Genomic DNA, 18629 nt, shown 5'->3' on the forward strand with positions numbered 1-18629 from the left:
AGCAAAATGGAGGGATTCAATTAATCATAGTCATTTAAACCTAACAGATAATCGGCTTGCTCACTCCATTGTTAGGCTGTCATAGCAGCAAGCCATTTAACTCATCCATTTCCTTCTCTCCTCTTGGAAGAGGGGAACAAAATGGATGGCTGAAATGGATTACAGTTGTTTAAACCTAACAGCTGATGTTGGACTGCCCTGGTCTGCTGTAAGGCTTAAATGACTCGAACCAAATCAGACAAAAGACCACACAATTTTGGGAGAAGGCGCCTTCCCCCAAACATTGGTTCAGGGACCACAAATTTGGGCAAATTTTGGCTTGTGGAACAGTTCTGGCCCATCCCTACTTTCTTCATTTCTGATTTTGGACTGAAGACTCCAATTTGAGACTTCAGCAAACATTTATACAGATCAGCCCCAACACTGACAACTCTATTTTAGGCTGGTTAGTTTGTTTGTTTATATACCACCCTCCCCAAAGGCTCAGGGTGGTTCACATAAAACAGAAACAATACAGATATCTTAGTTCAACATTAATGATAACAACAAGCAACATAGAACGGTAGAAAAATATGGAAAACATTAAATTAATGCATACTGATAGCCCAGTGGGTTGGACTGAATTGTAGTGGGTGCCAGAGGAGGGAAGCTCAAGGGGAGGGCCGGTGGGAAGTGCTCAGGTCGAGCTCAACCAAATGCCTGGTGGAGGAGCTCCCTTTTGCAGGCCCTGCGGAACTGTTTGAGTTCCATCAGGGCCCTTTATCTCCTCTGGGAGCTCATTCCACCAGGCGGGGGCCAGGATGGAGAAAGCTCTGGCACTGGTTAAGGTCAAGTGAGCTTCCCCAACTCTCAAGACTTCAGACCTCTCTCTGTGAAAACATTTGGAGCTCCACTCTTCTCATCCCCTTTGTCCTACTTGCATGTGGTTTATACACAAACATACCCCCTAGAACAAAGTCTCAACATCAGTTTAAATAAACTAGTCACGTTAAAAACAGCACTTTTGGCTTATGGAAGAAGCTTGGGTCACTCCCCAATCTACTCAAACTGAGTCTGAAAACTGTTTCCAAATTATTTCTCCAGCTGAGTAGATATCCAAAAATTCAGCAAATGAGTGTGGCTCTGAAACCAGGCATCCTGGCTCCTTGCCACTGCTCTAATCACCAACCTACATCCCCCCCCCCATCTTCTACACCAAAGCAGCTGTTCCAATACCTTCCAATTCAGCTCAGAATCTCCATGGCCTGTCTAGGTGAACATGTCCCTTCACCCAAAACTTTCAGCTCTCCTCCCTACCACCTCTCCTTGTCCAGCAGGGTTTTTTTTTCCATGACAGCTGGCTTTGCTTTATAGCACTATAAATTGTTTTAATGGGCAGAGGGCAAGAGAGACAAATATGTTACACATACAGCAGGGAAGGGATAAAAACAAAAACAAAACTGATTAACCAAAATGAATTTAAAGAGAGAAGCAAGGGACCTTTGTGGGCGGTAAAAACCTCAAGGGAGAGTTATAAAAAGTTAAAACGTGGGATTACTCCTTTTTAAGGCATCATAAGACAAAGGAGAGAGGGGGGTTGGGAGCTCACAGTGATGTCTCATGCAAAGCGTAGCCCTGGGAATAAATATTCAGGGGCTAAATTCCATTGCGCAATGGGATGGCCTCAAAAGCAGCTATACACAGAGACAGGTCATAGAACCATAGTGTTGGAAGGGGCTTCCAAGGTCGTCTAGTCCAAACCCTTGCAGAATGCAGGAAATTCACAACTACCTGCCCACCTACAGGGATCCCAATTATATGCCCAGATGATGCCCCACTCAAAAAAACACCCCCCACACACACACACACACACACACAATCTGAATCCCTGGCCAGTGTGGGCTGGAAGAAATTTGCCTTCTGATTTCAACTGGTGATCAGCATTTCCCTGGGCATGCAAGAAAGGGCCACAAGAGGCGAGCACCAACAGTCCCTTCTGTACAACCACTTACAATCTTCCTAAATTGTCATGATTTTAATCTACCGTGAAGATTTTTAGCTGAATTTGAAGGTACTGGAGCATCAGCTTTGGTGTAGAGGAATGGGGGGGGGGGGAGAGAATGCAGACAGATAATGTCTGTTTTGAAACTGGAAAAGAGCCATTTCAACACACCACAACAATTATTTGACAGGAATGTGACGATATGGAAAACATATTGCTATAATTATCTCTATTTTTTATCCTCTGCCTTCATAATAAGAGGATAGCTTTTTATACCCTGCTTTTCACTGCCCAAAGGAGTTCTAAAGCGACTTACAAATGCCTTTCCCTTTTCTCCCCACAACTGCTACCCTGTGAGGAGGGTGAGGCTGAGAGAGCTCCAAGAGAACTGTGACTAGGCCAACCAACCCAGTGGGGAATCAAACCCAGTTCTCCAGATTAGACTCCACCACTCCCTGTCATAACAACAGGCTGGCATACAAAAGGTTGCTAGTATGTATCACTACCAATGTCATTCTGCAAGGATTCTAGACTTTCTAAAAGTTGAACATCTCATTGTGAAGATGCATGCACATAAACACACAAGGCAAGAGCCTCAAAGCACAATATGTGTGTTTCTCACATTTCACACTGCCGATAAGTTTAAACTATAACCACATATTATCAGATGATGTATATTTTCTCCTTAACATATCATTAAACAAAGAACTACAAGCCCTCTTGGCGTTTGCATCAGCAGAGGATGGACTAACATAGAGTTGATTGATACAGATAGCTGTAAGCAGAGTACAGCAACCGGAAATGGGTGGGCGAGGGACAACCTTTGATATAAGGATAGGGGTGACGCCAGCATGCCTGAAGTGGTGAAGGCTTCCTTGATCTTTGCAAAGGGAAACAATGAAAAGTATCCTACCAGACTTGCACTGATTCCTCCCAAATTCCTAAGTAGACCTATCTATTGTCTCCCCACCCCTTCTTCAGGCTTAAATCAAATAGAGCCTTCACATTCAGAACCTCAAGAGGTGATGATGTGAACACCCATCAATAGCAGGAACTTCAGGTTGAAAATAAAAGAGAACAGTTCGTCCATTAGCTTGAAAGAGCACTGCAAACAGTGTCAAAGTTCCACTCAGTGCTGGAAACACCTCAAAGAGTCCTTTCTATTCAGGGGTTAATAAGCGCAGAATGATGTCTGCACACCCACCTCTGCATTCCTCTTAAAGCACAGACACAATAGGAATGTCATTATTGCAAGGGCCTGCTGATACAGCTTATGCTGAATGACTTTCTTTTTGCCTAACAATGCCAACAGCAATGGGGGGGAATAAACAAGACCTTGACAACTCAGGCCTTGAGATTAAAGCAAAATCAACCCCTTTGAACTTCTTTACACCTTTTTTCCCCCCACTGCGATCCAAGAGTATGTCTATGCCTTTATGTGGTTTTTTTGTACTGTTTTTCCTGTTTTTCCTTTTGTTTTGTTTTTTTACTTCTCTTCTCTTTCTTTTTCAACAGATCCAGTTCTATTGGAGAAAGGAGCAGCCCTCAGCAACAAATTTGAAAATAATTCTTTGTTGGACCGAGACTCCGATTTCACCAAGAGATGAAGATCTACGCAACCATGCACAGGAAGATCTTTAAATGAAAAGAAAAGTGACTGGCTCAACCACCAGCAGGAAAGATTACTGCAAATAGTGTCACGTAGTGGGCTATTAAGAGCCTCTTGTGGCTGAAAGGCTGTCTGAAAGCTCTGACCATGAGGCTGGGAGTTCAATCCCAGCAGCCGGCTCAAGGTTGACTCAGCCTTCCATCCTTCCGAGGTCGGTAAAATGAGTACCCATCTTGCTGGGGGGTAAACGTCAATGACTGGGGAAGGCACTGGCAAACCACCCCGTATTGAGTCTGCCATGAAAACGCTAGAGGGCGTCACCCCAAGGGTCAGACATGACTTGGTGCTTGCACAGGGGATACCTTTACCTTTAGTGGGCTATTAATTAGTGAGCTATTAACTATGGACTGACACCTGGATACTACAAACACCATACTTTTCCTAAGAGTTCACCGACTTTTTTAGGAGAGGATGTCAACTGGTTGGGAGGAGGGATTGGGGGAAATGTCGCCCCTCTTAAGTGTCCTTGTATTTGGATACAGGCCACTGACTTGCTATGGATTTCCTGGATAAGTGGTCTTCTGAACCTGGGTGTCCCATACCCAAGAACATGTGGACTTTATTATCCAACTAGGGGCAAAGCCCATTGTCTCCAAGAATACAACGGGCGCTAGAGCTTGGCAGTGGGAAGAGGAAGGGGAGGAGTTGTCCAGTCTGTAAGGGCATGGAGTTGTCATGTGTGTTGTGTGGGAGGTTGTGGTGGCATGGTGGCAAATGAGGCCATGGGTGTGGAGATATGGGTGTCAAGAACCCGTGGTGTGGAATGTTTGTTGAGTGTGGGAGAGGACTGACCTTTGGGAATTGTGGCATAGTGGTTACAGATGAGCTTTCCAGAGCCATGTCTTCAGATATGTGAAGGGAAAATCAGACTGGAGACTCTTCTTAGGGGAAGATTACATGGCAACCAATTCCCCCCAGTTCTGCGTCATTTCCCTTCTTGTGTGAATTAGGCCACATCCACCGAAATGCCCCTCTGCCCTAATACACATAGGGTAGTCACAGTACACAGGTGTCCACCCTGTTCCTTCTGTCTCCCATATTTTCACTGTAGGTAAAATGTTATGTGCCCACATGCTTCTTTCATGGTTGCTCCTTAGAAGAACGGATTTTTGTACCCTATTGCTTACTACCCAAAGGAGTCTCAAAGCGGTTTACAAACACCTTTTCCATTTGTCTCTCCACAATAGTCAACCTGTGAGGTATGTAGGGTTGTGAGAGATCTGAGAGAACTGGGAATGGGCCGCAGTGACCCAGCATCCCTCAGGTGTCTCAAAGCATTTTCCAATCGTCTTCCCCTTCTCTCCCCATAGCAGACTCCCCATGAGGGAGGTGGGGTAGCGAGCCTCACAGGGAAGCTGGCAACCCTAAGACTGTCTGTGCACAGCAGTTTTGACCTTAGTAAGGTTTTTAATACTGTTTTTGTATTTGCCAGGCCAAGGTTATTTGCCAGTTACTATTTCAGTTACTATGTGTCTCCAGACATTTACTTGTTCTCTATTTAGTTTCAGGCTGTAAATATTTATTTAGATCTTCCTGCACTTTCCAGACTCACAGGACTGATGCTGGTCTGCTTGTCTGCGCCCCAGAATACAAACAGTTGCTGATAAGGGCTGGCCATAGCCCATAGCCCAGGAGGGACACTCCTGCACCGCTCCCTACCAACTGCAGGCAAAAATGGCTCATTTGAAGGCTGGACTCTGAGGCATTGTACGATTTTGAAGTCCCACCTCCAAACCTTGAGGAATATTTCCAACCCAGGGGTAGCCAACCTCCAGGTGGGGCCTGGAGAACTCCTGGAATTACAGCTCACCTGCAGAGTATAAAGATCAGCTCCCCAGGCAGAAAGGGCTACTTTGGACAGGGTTGTGGTAGAAAAGAAACATTTAAGGCTTCCCACACAGGTTGTTGTTGAATTGAAAGACTTGAGGCCTACTGCACGGGGTTGTTGTGCAGATGAAACAGGAGACAAAAGAGTCAGCTTCCTCTGCAGAATAACGCTGTGCAGTGGCCTCAAATCTGCAGAGAGTTGCAAAGAAGATAGACACATGGCTTGGCTGTGTCTAACCCTTGGCCAGAGCAGTATTTTAAGTGAGAAGGGGCTTTTCTGTGGCCTCCCTGTCAGGCAACTGCTTGGCAGAAGGGGAAAGTCCCCCCCTCAAAAGGAAGGCCCTCAGGCTCCCCTGCGTTGCTCTTGGAAAGGCCTCCCTCCCCTCAGTCAGGGGCTGTCAGAGGCTCCTTTGCAGCAGGCCTGAAGGGAGGGGGGAGGGAGGGGGAGCACTCTGCAGCCTCCGGCCAGCTCTGTCAGGGTTCTGAGGCAGTTTGCAGTTGGACTTGACAGTTAGGACAGCCTTGGGGCGAAAAGGGCCGGCACAGCCTGTGTTCTCATCCCCCTTGGCAGCCCTACTGGCCTCCTCTCCCTGCGGTGGTCAGGAGCAGACTGGCAGCCAGACTGGGCTGGGTGAATGGAATTTTGGTCTGTCCTGGTGAGGGGCCAATAGGAAGGCACTTTGCGCGCCTCCCCATTGGCTGCTTGGCCCTGGATGGACACTCGGAGGGCCCAATCAGGAGCCGCTTCGCGGCTCCTGATTGGGCCCTCTGAGTTTTTATCCTGGACAGGGCCCGCCCTAACTCCTCCCCAGGTGGCCTTACTCTTTTATTTAATAGGACCCTGTCCTATTTAAAGATATTGTGAATTCTATTCATAATTATGTCTGCATTCAGATGTGGCAATGGACCACAGTCAAAGAAGAAATGTGCACAAACCTTGTCACTGAGATGCTTATGCATCTTATCTCTCCCACTCTCTCAAGGACAACTGTGGTTAAAAGTTGAATTATAGCTGTGATGTATGAATGCTGCTGTGCACATTAACGGGAGTTAAGTTTCTAAGCACCAGACAGTAGCATTATAGCTTATGTATTTCTATGATAAAGGTAAAGGTATTCCCTGTGCAAGCACCGAGTCATGTCTGACCCTTTGGGGTGACGCCCTCTAGCATTTTCTTGGCAGACTCAACACAAGGTGGTTTGCCATTCCCTTCCCCAGTCATTACCGTTTTACCCCCTAGCAAGCTGGGTACTCATTTTACCAACCTCGGAAGGATGGAAGGCTGAGTCAACCTTGAGCCGGCTGCTGGGACTGAACTCCCAGCCTCATGGTCAGAGCTTCAGACACCATGTCAGCTGCCTTACCACCCTGCACCGATACATGTTATTAATTTTCAGAAGTTGCCGTTATGATTTGGGTGATGATTTCCATAGCCGTCTCAGTATAATATCCACTTCGGACACAAAAGGACAACTTATACTGCAGTTCACACAATAGGTTATTTATGCGGTGAACTGGTGTATGTCTCCCTCTCTTCATCCTCCCTTCTTTTTTATGAGTCTCCATATCTAACCTGCATGTTCATATCTAACCCACGTCCCTTATTCACTTTGCCACATTAGGTTAAAATGGGAACACCATGGCTTTTTTCAATTAAATTATGATTAAATAAATTATACATTTTAATCAAAGGCAAGTGAATAAAAAAACCCAAAACCCAGAAAAGGCAGAAGGGAGGGAGGGGTTGTTCCCAATCAAGCATCTTGCAAGATATGCTACAGTGGCATCACATCCCAGCCCATGAAGCTTGATGTCCCCTCGTTAAACCCAGCACCTAATTTGACTAACCCTTTGTGGCTAATTTAATTACCCCTGGCCCGCAAACTGACAGACAGCTGTTAAAAATGGTTATTGCATTATTAATACGCTCCAATAATTTCCCATTAAAACTATACTGTTAATAATTTCCCCCCCCCTGTATTTCTTCCCTCTTAATTAGTCTATTTAAAACTTTGAAGGAATATTCTCTCCATGCTAAATGGAAGCGTTGAGCAAATTACATTTTTGATTGAATACTTCTGTGATAGGCCAGCAAATAAGACCGTTGAGTTGTTAATTATTGTCAGAGTTCCACACGATGCCTGCTAATGAGGCAGTCAATCTTCCCTGCAATTCCCAGAATATTAATGGAGCCCTCTCTGCTATTGACTTTGCTGCTGGGAGACGCCCAGGAACATGTTGCTTGGGTGAGGAAGGGGCCATGGCCAACTTGCCTTGCACAGCATCTGTTCGCAAGAACAACAGAGAAGAATGCTTGATGGAGAATGCAGGAGAGCCAAAGGCATCTCTTCTGAGCTTCTAATCTAACCGGCGATACAACAGTCAATGGAATTTGGGACAATGCTGATGGAATCTAGATTGGGCCCATAATCATTGTGTTTGTGTGTGTGAATTATCTTGTTTCTTGCCCTCAACTAAAGGGGGGAGCCAATTCTAGTTTCAGAAGGCAGCTGTGTTGGGTCTGCAGTGAAACAGCTACATTTGAGTCCAGTAGCATCTTAGAGACCGAGATTGTACTTGATGGAGGGAGTGCTGACTCTCAAAAGCTTAAATCAGGAAAATCTTGTTGGTTGCTACTGTAATGAAATCTGGCAATTCCTTGTACCTATACATAAAATTCCAGCAATGCTTTATTAACATGGTAACATTTGGTCAGACATGTGAGCACTAACATAGACAATCAGAAATAAAATGGCATATGGGCAGACTCCCTTTAATTTTGTTGTGTTACTACCAATACCAGAACTTTGCACAAGCCTCACGTGCTTATTGTTATGTGTGTAATCCAAGTTGCGCTAATTCAGACCACTATGCAAATGAAGGGATTGTAAAATAAGCAATCAGTGGCCAGGTTGAGAAATCTTATGGACCAATGAACTGTGCCCATGAAGGACCAATCAGATTCTTTGGTGGGCTTGCCAAACTGTATCTAAGTTTGTGGTGTTTCCCTTGTTCTTTGTTCAGTTTTTGGCTGGTGTTGGATTCAATAAAGACCTGTTATTTTGAACAATTTATTCTGTGTCTACCGAACCCACAGACTCAGTTTATTCTGCTTCCAATATTTCCAGAAACAGAAAAGAAGGAATAGAACAGAGTCTGGCACTGGATCAAAACTGAGTCTTTTGGGGTAGAAGGATGACAGCGACTCAGAACCCATCCATGACCCAACAACACATGTATACCATTTCCAATTTTACTTTACAAAGAAATGATGCTTTAAATCACTCTTTCCATTTTGGAAGTTCCCAGCAAAGTACTTTAATGAGTAGTATGAAAAAGATATCTGTGGAGGCAAAACAGGATGGAAAAGTAGATAGCAACATGCCAGGGGGATCGACAGTAAACTCCAAGGAAGTATCATCATCTAGCTACACCAATCCTATTGGGAGGGAGGGGTTGGGAGGAGTGGGTTAGGTCTCCTGGCAATACCGAACCAGGAACAGAAAGATACAGACTTAGTTCTGAACCCACCATTTAAACAGATTGTTAAAAACTGGGTCACATTGTTCTGGGGGGGAGGTATTCCCTGAGACTCATGTGCTGTGCAAACAGGGCACTAAAAAGGATCAATATTCCAGAGAACAAATCTGTCATCATTCCCTAGAAGTACTCCAATTCCCCCAAACATAAACTATTCCTTTAAATCTGTTTGCAGTCTTCCCACTTTCCTCATCAGGGAAAGCCCAAAGTAATTGAGTCCAGCAGCATCTTAGAGACCCTAATTAGAGAGGTCCCAAGGTCAGCAAATCCAAAGTTTCAGAGACCATTTTCACGGATTCAAATCCATTTGTTATGCCTGGCGCAGAAAGGGCAGGAGTGCTGGGGCTTACAGCCCTACCATAAGCCTCCCATCCATTTTCCCAACAACTGCACTCCCTGCAAAATCCACAGCTGACTTCCTCTAACATTTCACCACCCGAGGACAATTCATTCATTGCCAAGTATGAATCCCCTTTGTCAACTGAGTCCATAAAATCTCTGGGCTCTCCAACAATCTCAAACAAGACAACATCAAATCTGAGTGGTTCTAAAAATAAGTTTGCATAGCTGTTTTTTTTTTTTTTGTGGGGGGGGGGGTTAAAGCCACTATCCAAACTATGGGTTCAATGTCTCAAACTCCCTTTTGCCAAAATCTTGTTCAAGGTTTTTGTAACAGAAAATTGCTGTCGAGTCCACAATAAGCACTAGCCAGAGGCACTATTCCGGCCAAAGAATTACTTGCATTCCCTATGCTGGCAGCATTTCACAGGGATCCTTTCGCTTACCAACGGCCAAAGCTACAGCAGAACGCATAAAGCGGCCTTTAAACCTCAGCAGAACACAGTTCTGTCTAGCACAGTGCTAGCCTGGGACACGCGGCATCCCCACATGTTGACTGAATGTGCATGGAGGAAGAATGGGCATAAGAACTCCATCCCAGGCCCACCTCCACACAGTCACTTGGTCCTATGCAAGGGCAACAGCATGGAGGAATTGGCTGTCTGAACTCTGCTTCTTCTTGAAGAAGAAGAAGAAGAAGAGTTGGTTCTTATATCCTGCTTTTCCCTACCCAAAGGAGGCTCAAAGCGGCTTATAGTCGCCTTCCCTTTCCTCTCCCCACAACAGACACCCTGTGGGGTGGGTGAGACTGAGAGAGCCCTGATATCACTGCCCGGTCAGAACAGTTTTATCAGTGCTATGGCGAGCCCAAGGTCACCCAGCTGGCTGCATGTGGGGGAGTGCAGAATCGAACCCGGCATGCCAGATTAGAAGTCCGCACTCCTAACCACTACACCAAACTGGCTCTCAGTTGATCAGAGACATCCAAAAGCAGATGTTTGGGAAAGGAGCGCATGTTCCTAAGTCACTTCTTCTAAGCATGGATTGGTCATATGTACCGGACTCATGTCTGCTTTCACAGCCAGAGGCAACTGGTTGTTGCGAGTATTCGGGGCTGTGTGGCCAGGGTCCAGTAGTTGTAGCCTCTGATGTTTTGCCCGTAGCTATGGCTGGCATCTTCAGAAGCAGGACACAGCAAGACGGGAATCTTTCTGTCTCAGAGTGGGGAGTGTGTAAGCAGTTGCCGGGCATTTTATTTACTTCTTAGAGGTGGAGTTTATATCACGTTCCAGTCTTATCAAGGATTCTTCCAGGGGATGGACTGGGATTCCATCTTCCCACGTCCTACCTCTGAATATGCCAGCCACAGGGACTAAAACTACCAGACCACATGCACAGAGCCTGGAATATCTACAACAGGGGTAGTCAAAGTGCGTCCCTCCAAATGGCAATGGACTACAATTCCCATGAGTCCCTGCCAGCATTCGCTGGCAGGAGCTCATGGGACTTGTAGTTCATGAACATCTGGAGGGACGCAGATTGACTACCCCTGATCTACAACAACCAGCCTCTAAGGTTTCTGTCCCGAGTCTTTCTTAGCTCCTGCCAAAGATCTTTTGCTTTTGGATTTACCAGAACTGAATTTAGGATCTGCATACCAAACAAGTATTCCTGCCTGTATCCAAAGTTAGTATCAGAATATGTAAAGAAGACAGTGTCCACGGAATGGAAGCTCTCAGAAACAGAAGTACACTACAAGGGAAACACTAACGGCTCAACAGCAAGGATGAATTCAAGTCAAGTCTCAGATCTCCCAATGCAAAGTGTGCGTTTGTGTGTGTGTGAAAAAGCACATAGAGAGAGCTCTTCAGGGTAGCCCCACTGTGAGAAGAACGAGACAGATGTTTAGCAGTAAATCTTTTCATCCTCCTTTAGATCCCTGCAAAGCTACAGCCGATGAGGCACAAAACACTAAACTGAGACCCCCCTCCCACCCGACAATGTTAATTCTCAGTATTTTTATTGGGAATTGCGCAGAACATTTCTTTTAAAGGCCCAGCTAGCCCTGGTAAGGGCGAGGACTAAAAAACACAATCACGATCAATCGCCATGCCTTCGAGGTCACCGGTGCAGCATAACTCTAGAGAAGTTGTGGCATGTTTTTAAAGGTCTACACCAGGGGTAGTCAAACTGCGGCCCTCCAGATGTCCATGGACTACAATTCCCAGGAGCCCCCTGCCAGCAAACGCTGGCAGGGGGCTCCTGGGAATTGTAGTCCATGGACATCTGGAGGGCCACAGTTTGACTACCCCTGGTCTATACAGCCACCCACAACCCTTCTGGAGCACACATGCTGGGCCTCTGTGTCAGGTCCGAGTTTACCTTCAGCCAACACTTTGGTTTAATGGGCCTTGAAGTCCATCAGCCCAAAGTCCCAGGGCTCTGCCAATGGCTTTTGCCTCTGGTCTCCATCTGATTCAGCACACTCATTTCTATCCCTATCTACTGCTGCATTCCCCGGAAAACAGCAGGGCTGCCTGGCTACAGCGATATCCTTCAAAGACTCTCGAGTGAACAGAAAGGGAACGCACACACACACCCCGATCTTGCATTCGGATACCGACCCTCGCCTCGCAAGCATCCCAGCCTTCCAGTCAGGCTCCAGACAGGCCATATATAATCTGTAATGACAGAGCACACAGCTGGTTAAAAGGAGCGATTACACAGTCCAGTGGGTCAACAATCGCTTGACCATTTATTAAAGCATCTATATTACGTGCCTGCTAACAACCTTTTCATATGAATGGAGCATATGACGGCGGCTTCACGTTCAAATGAGATAGTGTAGAGATAGATGGCTTATGATCAGAGTCAGATGGATCTGGGGGAAAGAGCTTCCTCCCTCCCTCTTTTTTGCCCATTGACCAATGTATACCGAAATGCTTTTTTATTACAAGGGGAAAGTCATTGCAGTGAATAGCATTTCTTCAGCTCTCCCCGAAGCAAAGGCTCCGGCCACACTGACAACATACTGCGTCACCTTGATTCTGTGGCTTTTTCAGCTCTCACAATGACTGGACAACATTATAGAGAAAAGGAGATGATTGTTTAGAAAAAGGATTCCACCAGAAGTGTGAAAATATTTGGCAAGGTTCGGGCCCACTTCACATATGACTTAAAAAAAAAAGTGACCTGTACACCAAAGATTTTTCAAGAGTATACCTAAAAAATATTATGCACAAATGATACACATTTGCAAACAGATAAATGTGGGGACAGTTTCTAGGTTGCTGTGAGTAGCAGTCTAAGTCAGGGGTAGTCAAACTGTGGCCCTCCAGATGTCCATGGATTACAATTCCCATGAGCCCCTGCCAGCGAATGCTGGCAGGGGCTCATGGGAATTGTAGTCCATGGACATCTGGAGGGCCACAGTTTGACTACCCCTGGTCTAAGTCAATAAAACTGTCCAGTGTTTGGCAAACCAACTTCAAGACTGGTGGTAAAAAGAGAGAAGAGCTGTTCTTTTGCATACTCAGCCTTTCACTATCCAAGGGAGTCCCAAAGCAGCTAGCAAACACTTCCCTTCCTCTCCCCATAACAGACACCCTGTTAAGTTGGTGGTGTTGAGAGAGCTCTGAGAGAAGTGGCTCTGTGAGAAGAGCTCTGACAGAACTGTGACTAGCCCAGGGTCACCCAGCTGGCTGCATGTGGAGGAATGGGGCTTCAAACCTGGCTCTCCAGATTAGAGTTTGCTGCTCTTAGAGGAAGATAAGTTGGTTCTTATATGCCACATTTCCCTTCCCTTTCCTCTCCCCACAACAGACACCCTGTGAGGTCGGTGAGACAGCTTTATCAGTGCTGTCAGAATAGCTTTATCAGTGCTGTGGCGAGCCCAAGGTCAACCAGCTGGCTGCATGTGGGGGAGCGGGGAATCAAACTCCTAACCACTACACCAACCTGGTTCTCAATACTAACTTAATCATTACACTTATCACTTGGGTTAATGGACTGTCCAAGAAGATTCCTTGATTCCTTGTCCCTGTAGTTAACTTCTTGAAGTTTCTTCCCCCCTTTTCTTTACATGTTATAACCCCTTTTTTCTCCTACCCGCAATAATATTATTTTTGTTCCCAACAATTAATTGTTTTAACATTGTTTTACTATGTTGAAATATTCTTGTATTTTTTATATCATGATTATTAACTTCTATTATTAATTACAGTTTTCTGTAGATGTATCATTATATGGGTCAGCTGATTGAATAAACATAACAAACGAACCATTACACCACACTGGCAGGGAATATGTACAACAAACACTGCAATATGCTGTAGTGCTAGTCCTTCCCTATGACATACCTAGCCAAACTTGAAGTACTTAGTCAAGACCTTCACTTTAGCATGATGTAACGTCCTCCCTTCAGCTGTAATAGAAGGAAGATACAGAAAAATACCCTATCTCCAAAGGAAATGGCCCTGTGGTTCTGGACATATAGAAACTGTAGAACATGCTCTCCTTCCATGTCAATACTATAATGTCATCCAAACTAGTCTAATACTACCACTGCAAGGCACATTTCCAGGGCATTCAGGACAACTTTGCATTTCTTTGCTGCTTACAGAGACAAATAATGACACAACCTATAGTGTTGCCAGGTTCTGTGCACCAGCGATAGAAATTCGCAACAGAATGGTCTGTGCCAAGTGAACTGGAGACCTGTGTTTGTATACATTCTTACTGCATGGTTTATTCTGTATTACTGTATTTTAGGATGTTTTAAATTCTGGTTTTCATAGCTGTATCACATTATCTTATGCTGGTCTATGACCATAATAGTCTGTTTGCCTGCCTGTCTGCTGTAGCACTATCCTTTATAGAAAGAACTCTTGAGCTGAGCCATCAGTGATTCAGGGGCCATCAAGAACACAAGGATGCAGTCAACCTTAAGGGAATGGATGCACTGTAAAATAGTTATAGTGTGATGTTAAAGAGAAAAGGAGCTGATTTCGGCTCAGATGTTTAATTTAGTCTCCCACGGCAAACATTCCAAATTTACTGAGTCAATATCGATTTTGTAATTTGAAGGTCGATACCTAAAGATGACTTCTGCATTGGCTCACCTTAAGTGTTACAGTAAAGCTAACATATTTCTTGTTGGGTGCTCCTGATTCTTTTATATATGTGGTAATTCGGGAGGAAGCAGAAATGCCTCTGTCACGTATTCAGGTCATAACTTCCATCTTGCAATGGTATCTGGGGCCTGCAAAACTGAGAAGTTGATCCAACAGAAACTGCGCTGTATTATCTGGCATTTTTTCCAAACTTAGAGAGACAGTTTGGTATCGTGGTTAGGAGTGCAGACTTCTATTCTGGCAGGCCAGGTTCGATTCTGCACTCCTCCACATGCAGCTAGTTGGATGACCTTGGGCTTGCCATGGCACTTATAAGGCTGTTCTGACTGAGCAGTAATATCAGGGCTCTCTCAGCCTCACCCACCTCACAGGCTGTCTGTTGTGGGGAGAGGACAGGGAAGGTGACTGTAAGCCGCTTTGAGCCTCCTTCCGGTAGAGAAAAACAGCATATAAGAACCAACTCTTCTCCTTCTTAGCTGATTTGTCTAATGTGCTCACACTGATGGCCTTAGTCACATAGAAGCACTGAGTCCTGCACCCTTTTGGCACGGAAAGTATATCCTCGATTTTTACTGTGTTCAATCTATCTGTTCCCCCCATGCACTCTACACCACCTTTTAAAAATCTGGTTTGTCATTATTTTGCAAAGTATATGTCCTGCATTCCACATATTTTGTTGCTGTTCTAAGCCATCTTTCCCCAGATGAGAGGCTGGCCCATCTCAATGTCACCCCTGATTGGCTAGTCTGAGGACAGGTGTGTACAACAATCTGGAGGAGAATCCCCCCTCCACCAATCAGTGCCCTTTTCTCTGGTGGTCACCATTCCTGCAGCATGAAACAGTTATCCTTTTCCTCAGTATACAATTGTACTGCATATCAATGCTATTTTTTTCTGTGGGGGGGTGAGCTGTAAAAAGTCTACTAATAGGAAGAGCAGCTCTTGCTAATCCCTCTCTCTCTCTCCCTCTGGGTATGCACGCTGTGGTGTTTGTGTGTTTTTGTGCCTAAATGTGTGCATGCCATAATACAAGCCTTCCCCTATGCTGCAGTTTTCCATCTTATGTTTTCTTAAATTTCTTCGTTTTGTGGTCACTGCCAAATGGTGGAATGGTGCACATATTGGGTACAAGTTTTGGCTCTGTAAGTTCTGCAGTGCATGCACAAGGCTTCCTTGCTATAACAAGTTTCAGCTCTGTACATGGCTCAGTATGGAAGATGTCAGTATGAAGACCCAAAGTTCCTGTGCTCAGGCCCCAGATACACACTCCCCCCACCCATTGTTCAACATTATGCCTAGTATAGCTATCACTTTTTACTTTTGCATGCATTGCTGGTTTAGTGACTGGTCTGATTTCATGTTGGACTACTGACAATTATGAAAACAGTTCCAATATGAATACATCTCAAGATGGCACATGTACACTTTTTGAGTATGGGTTCTATGACTTAGTATCCCATTGTGATACTTTTTCTTCCAGAGCAGTGGTTCTCAACCTGAGGGTTGGGACCCCTTTTGGAGTTGAAAGACCCTTTTAGAGGGGTCACCGCAGGGCAAGCAACTTGGCTGGGGTGGGGACATCTACACAACAGCCTTGTGGGGTAGATCGAGATAAAGCATTTGTCTGCCTAGAGCAGCGAAAAACAGCATGGTGGGACAAGAGGCAGAAATGAACTGAGAAACCCCAGAAGAAAACCAATTTATATATGATCATGAACAATGGATCTTCACACCATTAGTCAGTTTCGGTTTAATTTCTGTGAAAGAACGTGCATAATTCTATGCCTGGAGGTCACCACAACATGAGGAACTGTATTAAAGGGTTGCAGCATTAGGAAGGTTGAGAACCACTGTTCCAGAGGCTCCACCCACTAATCTCCTGTAGCGTCTCCACCTTGATCTCGCAACCCTATCATCCATCCTCTGCCTATTGCTAGGACTTCCATTGGGAACCTAAGTTGAATACTTGGGCTTTAAGAAAAGAAATTCTTTAAAACAACCTAATCTGCATCTATTTGCACTTCAAGGGAGGGTGAAGGGGAATAGTGGGTGTACAACCCAGGAATTGAACCAGCGACCTGCCTAACACTCTCCCAACTGCACCACCGTCAAATTAGGAAGCTGAAGTGAAAACAGGACCATATGACTGCACTTAGTCCAAATCCCCCTCCTCTACACCAATTTCATTGGGCACTTTGTGAGTTCTTCAAAGGTAGTTCAAAAATAGGCGTCTTTGTTCTGAATATAAGAGATGATGAAGGAAGCGCTATCTGACATGCAGCTCCTGGGATTCAACCCCACAGAATATCAGACAATTAATTTTCTAGTAAACACAGCTATGACCAGGCTGCACAACTGCAGTCCTACATAGTTTCTTGGGAGCAAGCTCAAGCAGTTCTAGGTCCATTCCGCACACATAGGATAATGCAGTCTCAATGTGCTTTGGCAGCTAGATTTTCCTATGCAGAACAGGAAAATCTACTTCTAAAGTGCATTGAAAGTGCATTATCTATTCTGTGCAGAATAGGTGCTACCCTGAAGTAAGTCCCAATTTATTCAGTGTATCCTCCTCCCAGGAAAGTTGTTTTTTTTTTTTTTTTTTTTTTTTTTAGGATTGCAGCCATTGTTACTCTTTTAGGAGACACATTTCCCAGCTGCATCCAGCCTTTAAAATCATACAGCCAGATTGCTTTTCTTAGTTGCTCATATGTAGCTGATTTCAATGAGAAGTCCCTCTCCCACACTCCATTAACAATGGTTCAATAGACTTAATGCCTGTTTTAAAAACAAACAAAAACCTTAAGGAGGCTGGGATTGGCCATTTCCGGAGGAAGGAAGGGGGGAAGGCTCCCTTGTGCTGCTCATTTAAAGGCTCAACGCCAGAAAGCATGCTTTGCCAGAGCTTGGCTGTCTGTTCTCAGGAGTGGGAAGGTGGCAGTAAGCCAACCACTCACTTACCCCCTCCTTTGACCACAGTACCTTTGAGGTTGAGGAAATCAGAAAAAGTGAGTCAAAACAATGGTCAAATAATGTGGAAAAACATGACTGGAATGGTATGCATTCTCAACCCTGAAAGAGGGGGAAGAGAAACAATGCAGAATTAAAAATGTAACAATATATTTTTTTTAAAAAGGAAAGCAGGGTCACATGAAGAATTTTAAAAATTACCAGAGGTGAATTCACAGTGAAAACTGGAAAAGCACTAGTGAAGAAAAGGACCTGATATGTTGCCAGATATAATTCTTAATGTCTATACAAGCACCAATTGGCTGGAGGACCCAGATTAATCAGCTACCTCTTCCCACAGGCACTGTTTGTATATCAAGGTAACCGGCTAAGGTGTTGTTCCAACCTGCAAATATTTCCTGAGTTGTCATCCCAACCTCTTCTGACAAAGAACACCAATTATAACTATGGATTTAAGGGTGTTTTAAGCTGTCATAAATGCCCAAACTTTTGTCATTGTTAATTTCAGTCTCTATTTCATTCTTGGTTTTATTTTTAATGTAAGCCCTCTTCTGAAAGCAATGATGGGAAGACAGATTATAGGTCTCTAAAAATAAAATAGCATTAAAGAAAGTACAGAAAAACAACTAAAGGCGAAGACCACTGATTCTACACAACATGGATGCTGAATTTATTTTTGTAACCACACAATTTCATTTTCTTTTCACGTCTTCCTTTCCTAGCAGACCTACCATATGTTCAAGAAAGGTCAACCCAACTGAAGCTGTACTCAAAGCCCAGCTTAATCCTGAAGATGCATTTTGTTTCCCAACACATTCAGCTTTCCGATGACCAGTTCTGTCTCAGTTGAAAAGATGTTAAAGCTTTTTCTTAGGTTACACACCAGTAAATATCTTGGAGGTCCCCAGGTTAGCACTTTACAAGTTTGGGAATTCTAAACCATGAAGTCCCTCAATATATTCCTCTATTTATTATGCTATATATTATAGCCCTAGGCTTTTAGTTTAAGCCAATACCAACACTTTACATAAAATTCCCAGAGGGCTTACATGAAGTAGAATTGATTACTTCTCAGCAGTTCATCAAGAAAGAAAATCAAGACAATTCCCAGGATGGATTTATTTCCTGCCTCAATTTTATTAATTTCTCCTTTCCTCACAGTTTCACCCCCCCA

At 44.6% G+C, this 18629-nt stretch overlaps 1 protein-coding gene across 7 annotated transcripts in view; it reads right to left on the reverse strand.

The window, feature by feature from the left end:
* The window catches only part of ASTN2 (astrotactin 2), a 754634-nt gene that overhangs the window by 315207 nt on the left and 420798 nt on the right, over positions 1-18629 (reverse strand). For 5 of the 7 annotated variants that reach the window (XM_077305065.1, XM_077305063.1, XM_077305068.1 and 2 more), the window contains one exon: positions 11981-12037. The exons of the other annotated variants lie outside the window; for them this stretch is intronic. In XM_077305065.1, coding sequence (XP_077161180.1) covers positions 11981-12037 — 57 coding nt within the window. The remainder of the gene's footprint in view (positions 1-11980; positions 12038-18629) is intronic. 7 annotated transcript variants of the gene reach the window in all.

Source organism: Paroedura picta, chromosome 12 (assembly GCF_049243985.1).
Source record: "Paroedura picta isolate Pp20150507F chromosome 12, Ppicta_v3.0, whole genome shotgun sequence".
In the NCBI taxonomy this organism is placed as follows: Eukaryota; Metazoa; Chordata; class Lepidosauria; order Squamata; family Gekkonidae; genus Paroedura; species Paroedura picta.